Raw genomic sequence first — 17,284 nt, 5'->3', positions numbered from 1 at the left:
GTGATTTTGGAACCCAAGAAAATTAAGTCTGTAACTGTTCCCATTGTTTCACTATTTGCCATGAAGTGATGGGACTGGATGCCATGATCTTATTTTTCTGAATGTTGAGTTTTAAGCCAACTTTTTCACTCTCCTCTTTCACTTTCATCAAGAGGCTCTTTAGTTCTTCTTTGCTTTCTTCCATGACGGTGGTGTCATCTGCATATCTGAGGTTATTGATATTTCTCCCATCAGTCTTGATTCCAGCTTTTGATAACACAGCCTGGAATTTCCCTTGATGTACTCTGCATTTAAGTTAAATAAGTAGGGACCAATATGCAGCCTTGTTGTACCCCTTCCCAGTCTTTAGTTCCTAGTCAGTTGTTCCATGTCCAGTTCAAACTATTGCTTCTTAACCTGCATACAGGCTTCTCTGGAGACAGGTAAGGTGGTTTAGTATTTCCATCTTTTTAAGAATTTTCCACAGTTTGTTATGATCCACATAGTCAAAGGCCTTCTGGATAGTCAGTGAAGCAGACGTTTTTCTGGAACTCCTTTGCTTTCTCCATGATCCAATGAATGTTGTCAATTTGATTTCTGGTTCCTCTGCCTTTTCTAAACCCAGCTTGTACATCTGGAAGTTCTCAGTTCGCATATTGTAGAAGCCTAGCTTGAAGGATTTTGACCATTTCATTGCTAGCATGTCTAATGAGTGCGATTGTGCAGTGGTTTGAACATTCTTTGGCATTGCCCTTCTTTGGGATTGGAATGAAAATTGACCTTTTCCAGTCCTGTGGCCACTGCTGTTTTCCAAATTTACTGACACATTGAGTGCAGCACTTTCACAGCAGCATCTTTTAGAATTTAAAATAGCTAGAATTCTGTCACCTCCACTAGCTTTGTTCATAGTAATGCTTCCTAAGACCCACTTGACTTCACACTCCAGGATGTCCAGCTCTGGGTCAGTGACCACACCATCGTGGCTGTCTGAGTCATTAGTTCTTCTGTGTATTCTTGCCACCTGCTTCTGTTAGGTCCCTTCCATTTCTGCCCTTTATCCTGCCCATCCTTGTGTGAAATGTTCCCTTGATATCTCCAGTTTTCTTGACGAGATCTCTAGTCTTTCCCATTCTGTTGTTTTCCTCTGTTGCCTTCTTATCTCTCCTTGCTGTTATCTTGAACTCTGTTTTTCCCTTCTGTTGTTTCCTCAGCTATTTTGTAACACCTCCTCAGACCACCACTTTGTCGTCTTGCGTTTCCTTCTCCCTGGGGTGCTTTTGGTCACTGACTCCTGCACGGTGTTGCAAACCTCCCCACTTCAGGCACTCTGTCTGCCGTGTCTAATCCCGTGAATCTACTTGTCACCGCCACTGTAAGATTACAAGGGATCTGATTTAGGGTGTACAGTTCAAGCCTGAATTTTGTGATAAGGAACTCATGATCTGAGCTACAGTCAGCTCTAGGTCTTTCATCTTTTTTTTTTTTTTTTCCTAACTTGCCCCAGTTGAGGTCTCCTTTCCCCAAGCTTTAGGATTGTATTCCTTCTTCCTTTTTGTTTTTGCCCTTGGACGAAAAGGTTGGTTGAGTGGTTTGTGTTGATTTCTTCTTAGGGGTCATTTGTGCCTGTGTTCTCATTTCAGGGAGCTTAGCCTGTCCCCCTGGAGGCCTGGGATCTTCTGCTGTCGTCTAGAGGTTGCTTTGTAGGAGTTGTTCCATATCTTCATGAGTTTTTGATGTATTTGTAGGGAAGCTGGCAATCTCCCTGTCTTACTCCTCCGATATCTTCTTCCACGTCCACAGTCAGCCCTAGATCTTGTTTTTGCTGACTGTATGGAGTTTCCCCATCTTCAGCTGCAAAGGACCTAATCAGTCTGATTTCGGTATTGACTATCTGGTGATGTCCATGGGTAGAGTTGTCTCTTGGGTTGTCGGAAAAGGGTGTTTACTATGACCCTGTGTTCCCTTGACAAAACTCTTAGCCTTTGCCCTGCTTCATTTTGTACTCCAGGGCCAAAATTGCCTATTACTGTAGGTATCTCTTGATTTCCTACTTTTGTATTCTAGTTGCCTGTGATGAAAAGGACATCTTTTTTTGACATAAGTTCTAGAACATGTTATAGGTCTTCATAGAACCTACAGCTTCTGCTTCTTTGGCATCAGTGGTTGGGGCATAGACTTGCATTAATTACTGTGATGTTGGATGGTTTGCCCCAGAAATGAGATTAGTACTTCATTCTGTCGTTTTTGAGGTTTCACCCATGTACTGCTTTTCGGATTCTTTTGTTGACTATGAGGGCTACTCCATTTTTTCTAATGGATTCTTGCCCATAGTAGTAGATATAATGGTCATCTGAATTAAATTTGCCCATTCCCATCCATTTCAGTTCACAGATGCCTAAGATATCAGTGTTCAGTCTTGCTATCTCCTGCTTGGCCATGTCCAATTTACGTTGATTCATGAACATAATATTCCAAGTTCCTATGCAATAGTGTTCTTTATTGCATCAGATTTTACTTTCACCACCAGACACATCCATAACTGACCAATTGTTTCTGCTTTGGCCCACTCACTTCATTCTTTTTGGTGCTATTAGTAATTGCCCTCTGCTCTTCTTTAGTAACATGTTGGACCCCTTCCCACCTGGGGGGCTCATCTTCTGGTGTCATGTCTTTCTGACTTTTCATACTGTTCATGGGGTTCTCATAGCAGGAGTGCTGGAGTGGGTTGCTCTTTCCTCCTCCAGTGTTTCTCACTCTTCACTGTGACCTGTCCATCTTGGGTGACCTTACATGGCATGGCCCATGGCCTCATTTAGTTAAGCCCCTTCTCCACAATCAGGCTGTGATCCATGAAAGGGTGTCTTACATTACTTCTCTTCTTTATCTTTCATCCTTCTCTGCAATGATAGGATTTGTGGATGTGGTTGGAGGAAAAATGTCTTCCTATCAGCTCAAGACTAATCAATGCAAATTAAATACACCTGTGTCTGTTTAGAAAACCGGAACTTGGTTTTTATAGACAGCCCAGTTGTGGGAAGAGATCTTTAATTGGAAAGTATAGTGATAAAAACCCGTGTCTGTCTATTCATATATCATCTCTCCAATCATGTGTACATATTTTCCAGCCTTTTATTTAAAATAATAAAAAGTAATGGTTGTTTCAAATGTGAGACTATATGCCATTAAAAAAAACTTCTCCTGAAGACCAAGGATTAGGAATATTATCTATTTTCATGGTTTAAAATTTTGTGGGTGAATCTTACTGGTGTAGAAATCATCATTTGAATGAATAAAGTCCATGGAGGAAATAGTCTATAGAAAGAAATTTTGTAGTGTGTAGCAATAACTATATTTACTTCTCTTGTTTTCTACAGACTTTTCTTCACAGGACTTAGAGATTTTTATTGGTTCCTTTTCCTCCTCCTGGCTTCAAATGTTTGTTGCAGAGGCAGTCTTTAAAAAGTTGTGTTTACAGAATTCCATTAGTATTTCTTCTGAGCCACTTTCTCTTCAGAAAATGGTAAGTGCCACTCTATTTTAGTTCTTTTAATTTTTAAGAAGTAAGTTTATACATTCAATTTTTAAATATTCTAATAATTGTACAGAGCATATTAATCATCTTTCAAATAGATATAAAAGCAGGTAGTTTTCTACCTCAAAATCTAATAATTATTGAATAGAAATTTTAATTACCTGAGAATAATTAAGAATTGATAACAGAAAAATTATACAAGAATCTTTGTATCACTTGCCACAGTAACTAATGTTGTTATTTTGGAAAGACTGTGATCCAGAAAAATTCTACATAGCATTTAATGGTATTTAAAAAGCAAAATTTGCAAATGACTCCAAGGTTACACACATATAAACAGTTTTATCTTGGCTATCTTTAGCTATTATTGATATTTACTATTTCTAGCAGTTTCTTCAACAAATGAGAAATATACTTGTTACTAATTGGTCAGGTTGGGGAAATGCTGTTTGCAACAATCCTTGTCTTTAATGACTTTTGCACTCCTTATTCCATTTATTCCAGATTTCTTTTCTGTTAAAGGAAGGCATTACCAAGATGGAAATGACAAAATGCCAGTTGTACGTAAACCATAAATACTAAAAATAGGCAAATTAATTATAACAAGTTGGGCATGATACTCATCAAAAGAGCTTTCCTAAATGAACATCAGATTTGAGTTTGAAAAAAATTATTTTTAAGAAAGTAATTTTCTCCTTGTGTATGTCATATTGACATAATGACATGGAACTAGCAGCTTTCTTAATATTTTAGCATGTTCAAATGAGATAGGGAGGCAACCATATTGAGGAAACCAAGAAAATACAACTACATTTAATGGTGAAATGAATCAGGTAATTTCTCTTTACTGTTTCCAGGTTTTTGTAGTTGAGAAAGCAATCTTATTTTGCAACAGGTATATTCCTACTTGCCAGCTTTGGGGAAAACTGGTGTGCGCGGGACTAGAAAGATGCAGATACCAAAGAAAATAGGACCACGGCCTTGCTTTGAATCTCAGAGGGCCTTAATAATGCTGAATGGTGCTAAACAGAAACAAGGTGAAGGGCTGCCAGAGAAACCGTAAGTGATGCTTGTACACCCGCTCTGCTTTGCTTTCAAGTACAGCTCTTCTCAGGCATTTCCTGAACCGTATGGTTATCTGAGATGTTGTCTGAATTATGCTGGTTAGCAGAAAACTCAGTTTTAGACCTACGAGTGCACATGATCAACATTTTCACTTTCTTTAATTCAATGTTCATGCTTTCTTTCTATTAAAAAATAGATTATTTTCCAAAAGAAATAAAACCCTTCATCAAAATATTGTTCCACACAATTTTTTCCCTGTAATTTAAAATATTACTTAGGTATAGTAAAGATGGGACTTCAGAATGCATGGTCATGTAAGATACTCTGAATTGTTTTAATAGCCTTCCCAAATGAGAAACTGCCTCTCAAAGTATGCCATGCAAAATTCAGAAAACTTGAAATCTTTTTAGGAAGAAGAGGATAGGATTAGAATATGAAAATAAGAATGGGAAGTAGGGGCCTGAATTTTTATCTTATTGGCATTTTGCTTTAGTCTCTCTGCCAAATAGGGTTTACTTGGTCTCAACTTGTTTATCTGACGTTCAGTATTCATAAACTTTTTGGTGGTCAGTTGGGTGCAAAGTTAATAAAATGAAAATTAATGCATTAGAATTTGTTCCTATACAGTTGAAATAAATATAAAAATAGAAAGCAGTAAAGATTTGAATGAATAGTGGGGTTTAAATTAAAAGAATGCTAGATTTTTTTTTTTTTTAACTCACCATATAATTTGTGCTGCCATGCTTTGGTGAGGAACAAGCTTTCCTTATGTCTTACTTTCTTTTCAGAGAACTGAATCTTGCTAAATGTTCCTCATCATTAAAAAGATTGAAAAAGAAGTCAGAAGGAGAATTGTCATGTTCCAAGGAGAATTGCCCCTCTTTAGTTACTACAAAGATAAATTTTCACAAGACTAATTTAAAAGGTATTCCAAATATTTAAATTAATTTATGCTAGGAAGTTTGTGTGGTTGTAGTCAGTATTTGGAAGTTTTACACACTGACCTTGATGAATACGTCACCTTAAATATTGGACGAGGTCCAGGAAAATACCTTCTTGGAGAGCATATTATTTTTTGAACTGCCATTTATAAAAAAAAAAAAGTGTTTAATACCTGGTGTAATAAGAGTATTCCTCCCTTTTCTCCACCTGCCTTTTCAAATATTAAACACTGTGTAGCTCATGTTGAGCTCATTCCAGATTTGCCTGCCTTACTTTTCTATTCCACCTCAACCTGTGCTGCTTAGGATCAGTGTCTTGTGATTTGAAAGTATAATTCAGTCTTCATCTCTTTCAGTTCTAGACGTTTTGTGAACAAAGAATGAGAAGTAGGCTATGTTACATAGCTGTGTTAAGCATATGGACTCTTTTTCTTCCAGGCATTGAGCCCAGACTATGAAATGTGCTTGGCTTTTGGTTCTAACTATACTGGAACCTAAGTACCTAAAGGGATGGAGTAACAAGAATAGCGTTGTAATAATTCACCCCGGCCCTTCTTTAACTTAGGTACCCCTTTAACTCAAAATTATGATACCTTCCAAGAGTCTACATCTGGCCAAAGTAAATTGCTAAGTCTCTTGTTTATGACCTATACTATGTTCTTAATATAAATGTTATCATTATGGTACCAAGCTTTCATAATATTTCTACATAGCATAAGTTCATAGTAGCATATCACAAATGTAAAACAACTGTCCATTTGCCTCAAAATATGAAAAATGTATTAAATGTGAACTCAGATATTAACTTCACAAAAGTGTCCTTTTTCTTTGTTGATTGTGTCAGAAAGTAAAATGAATATGAATGACTTTAGGCTGAACAGCAGAAGGAACTGGGAGGGAGGAAGAGAATTGAGAAATAGTAGGGAAAAACTTCAAAAGCTTTTCAATGCCTTTAAAAGAAATGTTTTAGTAGAAGTTGTAGAGATAATCTGTAAAAACTGAACACTGGAAAAATGTGCTGCTTAGTATTTTATAGCAAGAAAGAGTTTGATTCAGTATGTATTTCATTTTCAAAGCAATCAGTTAATATTTTTTAATTCCCCTTACATCAAATCATTCCTTGTATCTTATTAATCTTGTTTACAACAGAGAGGAATATAGACAGTTTTAGGCAGCAGGCACTAATTGCACACCACCTCCTGCCCCTCTAGAAAAGACTTTATCATTCTATTTTTCATTCTTGTTCAGCTTTAAATGGTACCAAGGATTTTTTTTTTGCGTGTGTGTGCGTGCATGTATGTGTGTGCGTGTGTGTTTATATTAAGATTCCCCCATTTCTCCTTCTCTGTGCTGCTGTAGCCAAGCCAGACAGCCTATTGAGAAGCAGCAAACCATCTGTTAATGGATTTGAAGTTCTGAATTACACTTGAGTGTGTAGAGGTACTCGTGCTTAGCCAGAAACATTCATTTGAATTAAGCTATCAATGCTGTATAAAAAAGAGCCATACATTTAACGTAGGTTCATGAATAAATTTAAGAGAGGGCAATTGCACTCTAAACTTTTATTGCTGTAAAACCCAGTATTTTTGGTGTTCTCTGATCATTTGGGGGTTTTATAGCAGGATTGAAGCTTTAAACCTTGAACTAGGAGGAGACAATGCCTGTGTTAAACCTTTTGCAGTAGAATTTCATTGCTGAATTGCTGACAGAGAGGTTCTGTAAAGGGGATGGGGTTCCCTCCCCCCCCTTCTTTTTTTTTTTTTTTTTTCCCTAATGTGAGAGATGTTTAAACCAGTCAAAAGGAAAACTCAATAAATAATTTTCTGGCATGGGGCCAGATCTCCTAGTTCATGCCCTTTGATTATTTTCTTTAGTTGATATCTTGTCTTCTCTGGGATAATCTATTAATTTTTTATGGCAGGAGAAACACCCCTCCATAGAGCTTGCATAAATAACCAAGTGGAGAAATTGATTCTTCTTCTCTCTATGCCAGGAATAGACATCAATGTTAAAGGTAAGTTCTAAATCTTTGTTGTCTAATTCAGTGTTTTATATTTGTGATATTAAAAAGTTTAATTTCAGCATTACTAAAAATCACTTAAGTATATTTACCTAACATATGTTCAAAAGTATTATTGGTAGCAAAACCAAGAAATTCATCATATACTGATGTAGAAGAATGCACAGTCATTTTTGGCATCTATATTTTGACATACCCCACCATCAACATTTTAAAATAGTTTGTCTTTTATTTTCTATAATTAGAAATATTATACCCCTAGGCATTTATATCAAAGCATTCTGTTTGCATATAAGGCACTTATGAAGTCACACTGATAAGGAAAGTAGAATTTCAGTACTTCACTACCAAAAGTCGTACTTTTGCCGTTTAAAAATTTGCCTTGATTTCTAATTTAGACAATGCTGGCTGGACGCCTTTGCATGAAGCCTGTAACTATGGCAACACAGTGTGTGTCCAGGAAATTTTGCAACGTTGTCCAGAGGTAGATCTGCTCACTCAAGTGGACGGGGTGACTCCTTTGCATGATGCGCTGTCAAACGGACATGTAGAAATTGGCAAGCTGCTGCTCCAGCATGGGGGTGAGTGCATTTATGCTAAGCGGGTTATGATAAATTATCCAGTTTTTTGATGAATCCCTCAGAGGTAGAAAGCATTTTATATTTTAAGATCTGTAAGGAAAGGTGCCTTTATGATATTTTAAATGAAAGGGAAACATGAAAAGTCTGCTAACACATAAGCGCCTTTCATTTAGTAAGGGTAGAAGCCTTTTGATGAAATGGATTTATTTCTTGTGCCATTAGCCTGTTTACCTTTGTTACGAGAATATATTTTGAATTGGGTATGTTGGCTTTTACTGTTAATCCTTTTACTTAAAAGTATGTAATGTCTATAAACCAACTATTTCTGAAAGCTTATTAATAAGTATATGTAAATGTTCATTTGTGAGTACTTGGATATTTCATTCTTATTTCACTTCCTGTATATAACTGCTAACGTGATTCTTTTTTTTTCCTTAATGAGTCATTTCTTTACAGACTACAAGAAAAGATATCCTAGAATATCTTTTCTTCATTCACATTTTGTAGTCAATTAAGTTAAGTAGGAGAATTGCCAAATGGTGATAACTGTTGTGTAGGGGTTTGTGATGGAAGTAACTTGAGCTCAGTATTCATCTGCTGCTTTTTCTGCTGATTTCTTATCTGATCTCTGCTTTCCAAACCCTTCCCCAGCCCCCCAGTTCAGTGATATTCTTCTTATATCTGAACTGAAAAATATAAATTTTATATCAAAATGTTCAAAACTGATTTGGGTTTTAAAAGGAAAAACAAAGTGATGACAAGCTTATAATGAAGATTTGTATAAATTTCCTGTTACTTTTATTTGCATTAAAAATACTATTGTACTATTTGTCCAGTAATTAAAGCTATTTGGATGAAAATAGTGTATTTTATTTAGATATCTCTTTACTGTATATCTATATCTAGCTCTCATTTGTCTATCTAAGGAAGGCTGTATATCATTGTAGTTTGGTGTATATGGTTATTTATAGTCTTCTCCTGCCCCCTAAAGGCCTTTGTGTGTCTGTTTTACTTATACCATTTCATAATCAATATATTTTTCAGTTTTTACACTTTTTTGTAGTATTATATGGTTACAGAACCATACTGTTCTGTCTCTGAAGTATTTCATTTTTCTGCTTAACCATGAATGTGACATACCAAGCCAGTATTTGGCTTTGCTTCACATGGTCCAAGGGATATAAAACCTTTGTTGCATTAAGTCCAATTTTTCAGAAGAAGAAGGCATTATATTAACCAGTGTGAATTGTTTTAGGACCTTTGGTGAAGAATAGTACACAGATGAGTTATTTATCCTAAGAGAGGAAATCTACTTGTACTTGGATTTATCAAGGCCCTTTGGCAATCATATAGACTTGTCTTTGCCTTAATTATAATCTGAGTTTGGACCTATCAAATGGTTTGGTATGATCACTATAGAAACTATGTTATCTCTTTGTTGTGAGTTGCTTAGTCTTTCTTGAGAGCTTACAAATTTATTTATGTTTGTAAAAACTTTGTTTACTTCTGGTATCTTGGATTCATAATTTTGTTGTATTTTCTCTTTTAAACAGAAGTAACTTGAAATTTTGGGGCAAATATCACCATAATGAAATCTAGTTTTGATTTAGATTTTTTTTCTATAAATTATATATTAATCATATGTCATCACTGGTTAATCTTTTATATTAAGAATGAAGTACATTGTCTATCTAAGCCCCACTACATATGTCCAGTCAGATTCATCATGAAGAGTTTTAGCAACTGTGATCTGATGACATCTGTGTTGTAAGGTAGAATCTTCAGATTATGTCTGCTAGTACGCAAACCTTTTCATTCCTTGTAACATTTGTATGGCAAAGTGCATAAATAATTACAGGATTTGATTGGCAGAAGTACAACGTACTCCTGTTCTTTACAGTGTGACCAAATACTGAGTCACTGTTATTTTGCCCCTCCCATATCATCTTTTACTACCCAGGGGATAAATTCTGTCTTCAGTACTTTGTAAGTAGATGGTTAGATGGGTGTAACTAGCATAGGTGAAATGAAATCTGTGTTTGTCCCAGAGCATTTAATATTTCCTTTTTTGTGAATCAGTTACCTTTACTAAAAATTGAACGTAAGCAAGGGTAGTGAAAAATGTGTTCTGTCTCTGGGCAAAGTTTTTCAGTCTGCACTGCTGCTATCACCAATTAGCAGTGGAAGGGGGCAGTTCTTGTTCCTCTTGGTGGTATTATGAAATATCTTTAAGACTCATACAGAATTTAAGATGAATGTATTTTGTTAATTTCCTCCAGGAACACTGATATTTCAAGATGACAATTTATAAAGTTTTATCAAAGTTTTATGTATATATATACACACACACACACACACACACACCATATATGTTATTTATTGAACTAAGGCATATACTTTTAGGCAAACCTCATTAGGCAATTGGCTAGGTGTTTTTTTTTTCCTAAAGCATCTTTGTTAGGCAGTTAGTATATATAGCTAGGTAATTATATCAATATGAATTGCTACAAAATATGACTGTAAACTGAGCCCTGGGTGGCTTTGGGAAAAAAAGAGAAAATATGGCTGTTAAGCTGCCAAAATGTTTTACGCTTAACATTTTGCATTTTCTTTTTCACAGGCCCAGTGCTTCTACAGCAGAGGAACTGTAAGGGGGAATTGCCCTTGGATTATGTGGTATCATCTCAAATCAAGGAAGAACTATTTGCTATCACAAAAATAGAAGATACAGTGGAGAACTTTCATGCACAAGCAGAAAAACATTTTTACCACCAGCAACTTGAATTTGGCTCATTTTTACTTAGTAGGATGTTACTAAATTTTTGTTCAATTTTTGGTTTGTCTTCAGAGTTGTTCTTAGCTTTCAAAGGATTAACTCATCTAAATGAGCTGCTTATAGCTTGTCAGAATTATAAGGAAACCACTAGTGCTCATACTGACTGGTTATTGGATCTTTATGCTAGAAATATAAAGACATTGCAGAAGCTCCCAAATATTCTAAAGGAACTGCCTGAGAATTTAAAAGTGTGTCCTGGAGTACACACTGAGGCCTTATTGGTGACATTGGAAGTAATGTGTAGGTCGGTCACAGAGTTTTCATGATGATGCCAAAAAATAGGGGTCAGCTTTCTAAACCTGCTCAGCTTGCTTTGTCATTTATTAGAGACTTCGTTGCTTATTAACACATTAATTTCATTTATTTATTTTGCAGAATTTGCAGCCTTGCTAAATTTTAAAAGCGCTTAAAGAACTTATGCAAAGTATAGGCTGCTTTTTCCACTGTGTAGAATATAACTGAAAAGTAAAAAATAGTTTCGTTTGTTATACATTGCTTTTATTAATCTGTATTATTTTTTGGTTTAAAAGTGATATTATTTATTTACATTGTACATGTAAAAATTTTTAATTTAAATATTTTTTAAAACAAAATGTAATGTTCTCTATTTTAGGTGTTTTGGGTCTTAGAATCATAATGAGAATATTCATGCAAATATGCACCTATAAACATGTAGCTCCGTTTCTTCTCTGTAGGCTGTTGGAATAAAATACTCATTTTAGTTTTACGTGTTTCTAAAATAAACTTTTCAGAGTTCACAATAATATATTCTTTTGGTTTTTAAATGTAGTAAATGTGCAAAGTTTAATAATTTGATCCCTTGATCTATTTTATTTTAGCAGTTCCTATACAAAGTGTATTTCTACTCCATGTAACTGCTCTTCTCTAAGTAAAATAATCTGCTTTATAATGTTTTATTAAATATTAAGATCATAAATGGCAACAAAGGAATGGATTTGAGATTATCTAAAATCTTAACGGTCCAGTATGAATTTACAGAGTAGTAACATTTCATTTTGCAGTTTTTCCTAACACTGATTTATAGTAAAACTAAAAAAGGATATGGATAACGATTACGTTTGAAACTGGAGTTGCTTCACTAGTGGAGTAAGTTACATTGTGATACACCTGGAAAAGAAACAGTTAGAACTTCCCTTTAGATTTTATGTAACTAAGTGATGATCTCACAACAGTTATAATCTGTTAAAAGCAGCACTCTTTAGTTTTATTTTGGAAATAGATCTTTTAGCAGGATACAAATGCTAAGAGTTTTATTACTGGGTTTATAGTCTTAAACTGAAAATTTCTACATTAGTATATCACCTCTGAATAAAAATCAAGTTTTTTTTCTACATTTAAAAATCAGTAATTTCTTACACCTACTGTAAAAAAGTTTTTAGTTAGCCTTCAGATGTGACATACAACTGCCAAAATATCAGAGAAAACATGATGTAGCAGAGACTAAGGCACATTATAATGCTTTTAGAGTTAAGTGCTTCCCCAGATGATGCATAAGAACTTTTTGATTCTGAAGAACAGCGACTTTGGATCACTTACTTGTGAAGGCATGTGGAATAACATTTGCTTGATAAATGAATATAAACTTAAAAACATAGACTTTGACATCAGACAAACATAGTTTCAAGTTCTTGTGTAATTTCTTATTAACTAAATTAAGCAAGTTCCTTTCTGAATTTTGGTTGTTGCACCTGTCATATGGAAATAACACCAGGTATCTTGGTCACGATAAAATTACTAGCCTATCACCTTATATGGCACTTAATGTTACTTTGTATTTTATTATTTTAACTCCTTTTAGTTACAACAAATCATTTAGATAGAATTATTAGCAACTTAAGAAATTACTAAGTTAATGAGATAATCACCATCATGAGTTAGGGTTTTGTGCTGCTAAGAAAAAGTGGTTTTCTAAATTAAATGTTCACAAGAAATATTCATTTAGTTGCAGTTAGTATTAATATTTCATAACTGTTCTGTCTGCCAATTTCTACAAGTCATGTTGACATGAAATATTTAACACTAAACTGCCAGGTCTCTGTCTCAAGAAGGTATCATTGCAATTTGCACTTCTTTAGAAGTATAACTTGGCAAATAGATTACAGTATTTTGTGGTCTAGTTAATAATACTGGTAAATATATATGAATTTAAGCCTGCAATAGTAAACTGTATTTTCCATATTACTTCTTAAATGTTTTATTTTAGAAAACATAATTGCCTCAAATTTATTTTAGATATAAAGAAAGTAGAAATTTTAATAGATAAAATTTATAGACTTTCTGACCCCTGACTTTTTACTTGCAGGTATTTCAAAGTTGCAGCAGCCAAACAGAAAGCTGAGTAATGCTATTCTTCATTGTACTCTGCCAGATTTCATATCATAGTTCAGTGGAGTTGTTTTTTTTTTAAAAGCCTATAAAAGCCCTTATTACAATATAAATAAAGCTTGGAAGGAGATTTCTGAGCTGTTAAGATTCAGCTTTCTCAATACATAATCCCCACAGGTATTTGGAATATAAAAGATTTTAGAATATTCACTGTCAGCTTTTCAGGAAGGGACTCTATGAAGTTTTCTAGCTTATTCTTAATTTTCCTATGCATAATAAGGTGGTCCAAGTATATACCTTTTTTTGTCATTTCATTAACTCCAAAATAACCAGAAAGACATTTGTCCTCATTAAATCAAGTGCTAAATTAGTCAGTATTTTGAATTCATAGTTTCTTGAACACCTACTATGTACCAGGTGGTATGCTTGACAGGGGCCAACTACAGTACGAGAGGGAAAGCTTACATTCTAGGAAGGTAAGTCCAGTTTTACTGTCTTCTGTGTAGCCTGTTGAAGAAAATTAATTTCTTAAATTTGCAGTAATTGGTATTCTCTTTTCATTTCTAAATGTGAACATTACAAGGATCTGATCATTTAATCCTTTGATCAGTATAATGACTTCACCAATTTTAGAGTGAATAGAATGTGGCGTGTTAGCTTTTGCATTAGTGAAACCCAGTACTCATTCCCCTAGGTAAATGCAAATGCATTAATGCTAGGATACTTTATATAAACACTAAGAAATGTTTGCCACTTTTGTTTATTCTTTTATAGAGGGTTAAATTAATACCTTCACATGAAAAAATTATTGATGGAATGTGTAATCTATATGCATTTACACACCTTTCCTGTTAAATGATGAACTTAATGAGAGCCTGTCACTGTTGCTCCTTAATCAGTAGGAAGGGGTCATCTTTGAGTGACGTGAGGCACTCTTTCCCTCAGGCGCTTATCACGTAGCTTCCACACCAGTCGCACCTCTTGCTGACGTGGAGCTTGCAAACTTGAGAATGATAATTGTTTTTATAGCAAATGTGGATTGAGTTGGAAAGGTCAGTGGTGGCATTATTGGAATTACACTGTGCCTGGTGATACCAAAACTGAAGACATTGAATAGTTAACTATTTCTTGGGAATCAAATTATGCTGTCAAAAAATTCACTTTGTAGATTAAAAGGAATTGTGGTAGGATGATACACTTTGTTATTTGCTCTGATCCAGAGATACAGACTGTTAGACTATAAATTAGAAAAGATTGTGGTATTATTAGGTTTTAAGCATATATCTTTTAGGGTACTACAAATCCCACTAAATGAAGACCTTTTTAAAGGGAACAATCAAGATAGTGTTAACACTGTTGATGTTAGATGTTCAAAAAAGTTCTCTTAGGTAAATCCTAATCATTGAGAATATCCAAAATATATTTAATTCATGTTTCCCAGTTTGTGAAAGTAAGAAGCAGCTTTTTCTCCAAGACACATGAATTTATGTGAATTTCTGGGGGGAGGGGGGACATTCTATTAAATTATTTTAAAAAGAGGATATTTTCCAATCAGAAATCCAAATGATTAGCTTTTTATCACAGAAGAATTTGCTAATTAGTACTTTTGCATTCAAAGCAAAATTTTATTTTGTGTATTTGATGTATATTTTCCAACATTTTGTATATTTGGATTCTTTACCATAGGTATTGTTTGTTTGCTTTTTGATGTAGGCCTGTAGTTCAAATACACTTACACTATATATATATTGTTTTAATTTTGAAGTATAACCCTTAGCACTAGATAGATGTGATTGATTTTTTTTTTATAATACCGTATTTGTACTGTTCAATATATATGTATTTTCTTTTTTAAAACAGAAACATAGTGAACTATTCTCTGGATTTTTAAAGTACTTGCTGAATTAAGATCCAAGAGTATTAAATCAACAAAGTAATCAGTGGTCAGTTATTATAAAAACAATATCCTAATAAGTATATACTATTTTTATTCAAATGTCTATAAAGAGCTGTCTTCAATTAAAAATGAAACATTTTCTCCAAATTTTTGTCTTTCTTTTTACCATGGTCCCCAAATCTTTTCAGACTGTTGAACCCAGATTTGGTAAATCTAATCTCCTTCCTTTCAAAAGTATCTGAATTAGATCAAGTGAACATTAGTGCATAATGAGCATTAAACATTAATAGAGAATGACTGTCTTGGAGTATGATTTAGTTTTACCAAAGAATGGAAGTTTTTTTTTTTTTAAAGTGCTTAGCACTTCCAGCAAGTAAGCTGCACTGAACTGAAAGTCTGGAATCCAGCTTTGAATTTACACCTATTATACTATCATTTATCTTAATAGCAGATGAACTAAAATTTTCAGTGACTTTCCATTCTTCTTTCCTCAAATGAAATAGTTACGTTGGGAAAAAATCATTACTCTTAAAGTGGTGACAGATGAAAAGAATTTAGTTTGCTGTCAGTACTGCTCAGCTTAAAGGTTAGGTCAGCCATGGTTTTTGTCGTGACACTGATAAATTTTTCTAACGACCAGAATGGTTTGATCTGTAATCGCTTTTTGTTTTTGTTTTAAGGAATATATGACTTGGTTATCTGACTTCATCCTAAAAATGGATTTTTTTTTTCTGTTTTGAATTGTTTCTATTTTACAACACAAAGATAGAATTATACAGCAGTGGGTAAAATTTGATAATATTAAAATATGCATTTTAAATATCTTTATTGAAAACTTACAATTGTAAAGATAGAAAGTTGGCAAAGGGATAAGGAGGGAAATGTTTAGGAATCTTTGGTTTAAAGAGGGTAAAGATTTCTAGATGACGTTTAATATATTGAGAAGGTAGTAAAGGTATAAAGTCAGAAAAAGAGGCAGACAGATCTAATCTCAGGAATAAACTGTCTTTGTAAATTTTGAATAATGTTCAGAAAAACAAGGATCAAGGTAGTGTGTGATGGAAGAGTCTTTTAGTTAAAAATTCAATCAAAAATAAAGAATAAAAGTACTAATTTAAGTTAATACTGAAGAAATAAACTTGAGAGGTTGAAACCATTTATAAAAAGTGGTTGAATGTGTTCCTATTAACTCCTTTTTCTGAACGAATTTTAGTCCTTTTTTAAGAAAAATAGAAACTACTTAAATGTTTTTAAATTATTTCCTCTAACTAAAATTACAGAGGGGAAAAGATTGTAAGCAAATCTGTTTCTAATAGTGGTTGTATTTGTGAGAGAATTTTGAATATTTCTTTTTCACTTCTCCAAGTTTCCCTGTAATATGATTTATATTTGTCTGTAATACTAGTAGCCAATGTATTTTTTAAAGTAATGCTCCTAATATAAATAAGAATCAGTCTTAAATTTTTCTAAAGTGGTCTTATTTAAATTGGCATCTACTGGATTTTTTAAATATACAGTGCATTTTTTAAATATGCCATTTTTCTTCAAGGTAAGGATAAAAATAAGCTTCGTATCACCTAATGTAGACCTCAGTACTCTCGGACTAGATGCCCTTCCTTTGAAAGTGAATCTGTCTTATTTTACTGATATGCTGCTTCTGTCTTCTATTCAATAGCCTCTTCAAAGCAGTGCCTTATCATGTTGTGTGGAGTCTTTACTGTTGAGAAGGATTCCTGAAGTGTTAAAGATTCAACTTTCATTTAATAATACTTTGTGGAGTCATGTTACCATATCTTCATTATTAGCCTTTTCTGATTTTAGTTACTTGTTCTGATTTTTTTTTTCCAGATTCTACACCAAAAAGCAGGGAGAAGCTGTAAGATTAAATGATGGCTAAATTAATCAAAGGTTGTACCTTTAGTTGGGCTTCCCAGGTGGCTCAGATGGTAAAAGAATTCTCCTGCAGTGCAGAAGATGCAGGAGATGCAGGTTCGATCCCTGGGTCGGGAAGATACCCTGGAGGAGGAAATGGCAACCCACTCCTGTATTCTTGCCTGGGAAATCCCATGGACAGAGGAGCCTGGCGG

The 17,284-nt window shown here is 34.1% G+C and overlaps 1 protein-coding gene across 2 annotated transcripts in view; it reads left to right on the top strand.

Annotated features, from left to right (window-relative positions):
- Positions 1–11,718, top strand: part of SLF1 (SMC5-SMC6 complex localization factor 1) — a 69,544-nt gene extending 57,826 nt beyond the window's left edge. For both annotated transcript variants that reach the window (XM_043464652.1, XM_043464653.1), the window contains exons 16-21: positions 3,354–3,499; positions 4,407–4,570; positions 5,365–5,501; positions 7,439–7,531; positions 7,936–8,118; positions 10,739–11,718. In XM_043464652.1, coding sequence (XP_043320587.1) covers positions 3,354–3,499; positions 4,407–4,570; positions 5,365–5,501; positions 7,439–7,531; positions 7,936–8,118; positions 10,739–11,220 — 1,205 coding nt within the window. In that variant the 3' untranslated portion in view covers positions 11,221–11,718. The remainder of the gene's footprint in view (positions 1–3,353; positions 3,500–4,406; positions 4,571–5,364; positions 5,502–7,438; positions 7,532–7,935; positions 8,119–10,738) is intronic.
- The last annotated feature ends 5,566 nt before the right edge of the window (positions 11,719–17,284 follow it).

This window comes from Cervus canadensis, chromosome 4 (assembly GCF_019320065.1).
Source record: "Cervus canadensis isolate Bull #8, Minnesota chromosome 4, ASM1932006v1, whole genome shotgun sequence".
Lineage (NCBI taxonomy): Eukaryota > Metazoa > Chordata > Mammalia > Artiodactyla > Cervidae > Cervus > Cervus canadensis.
This window is presented reverse-complemented; position numbering and strand designations above follow the sequence as displayed.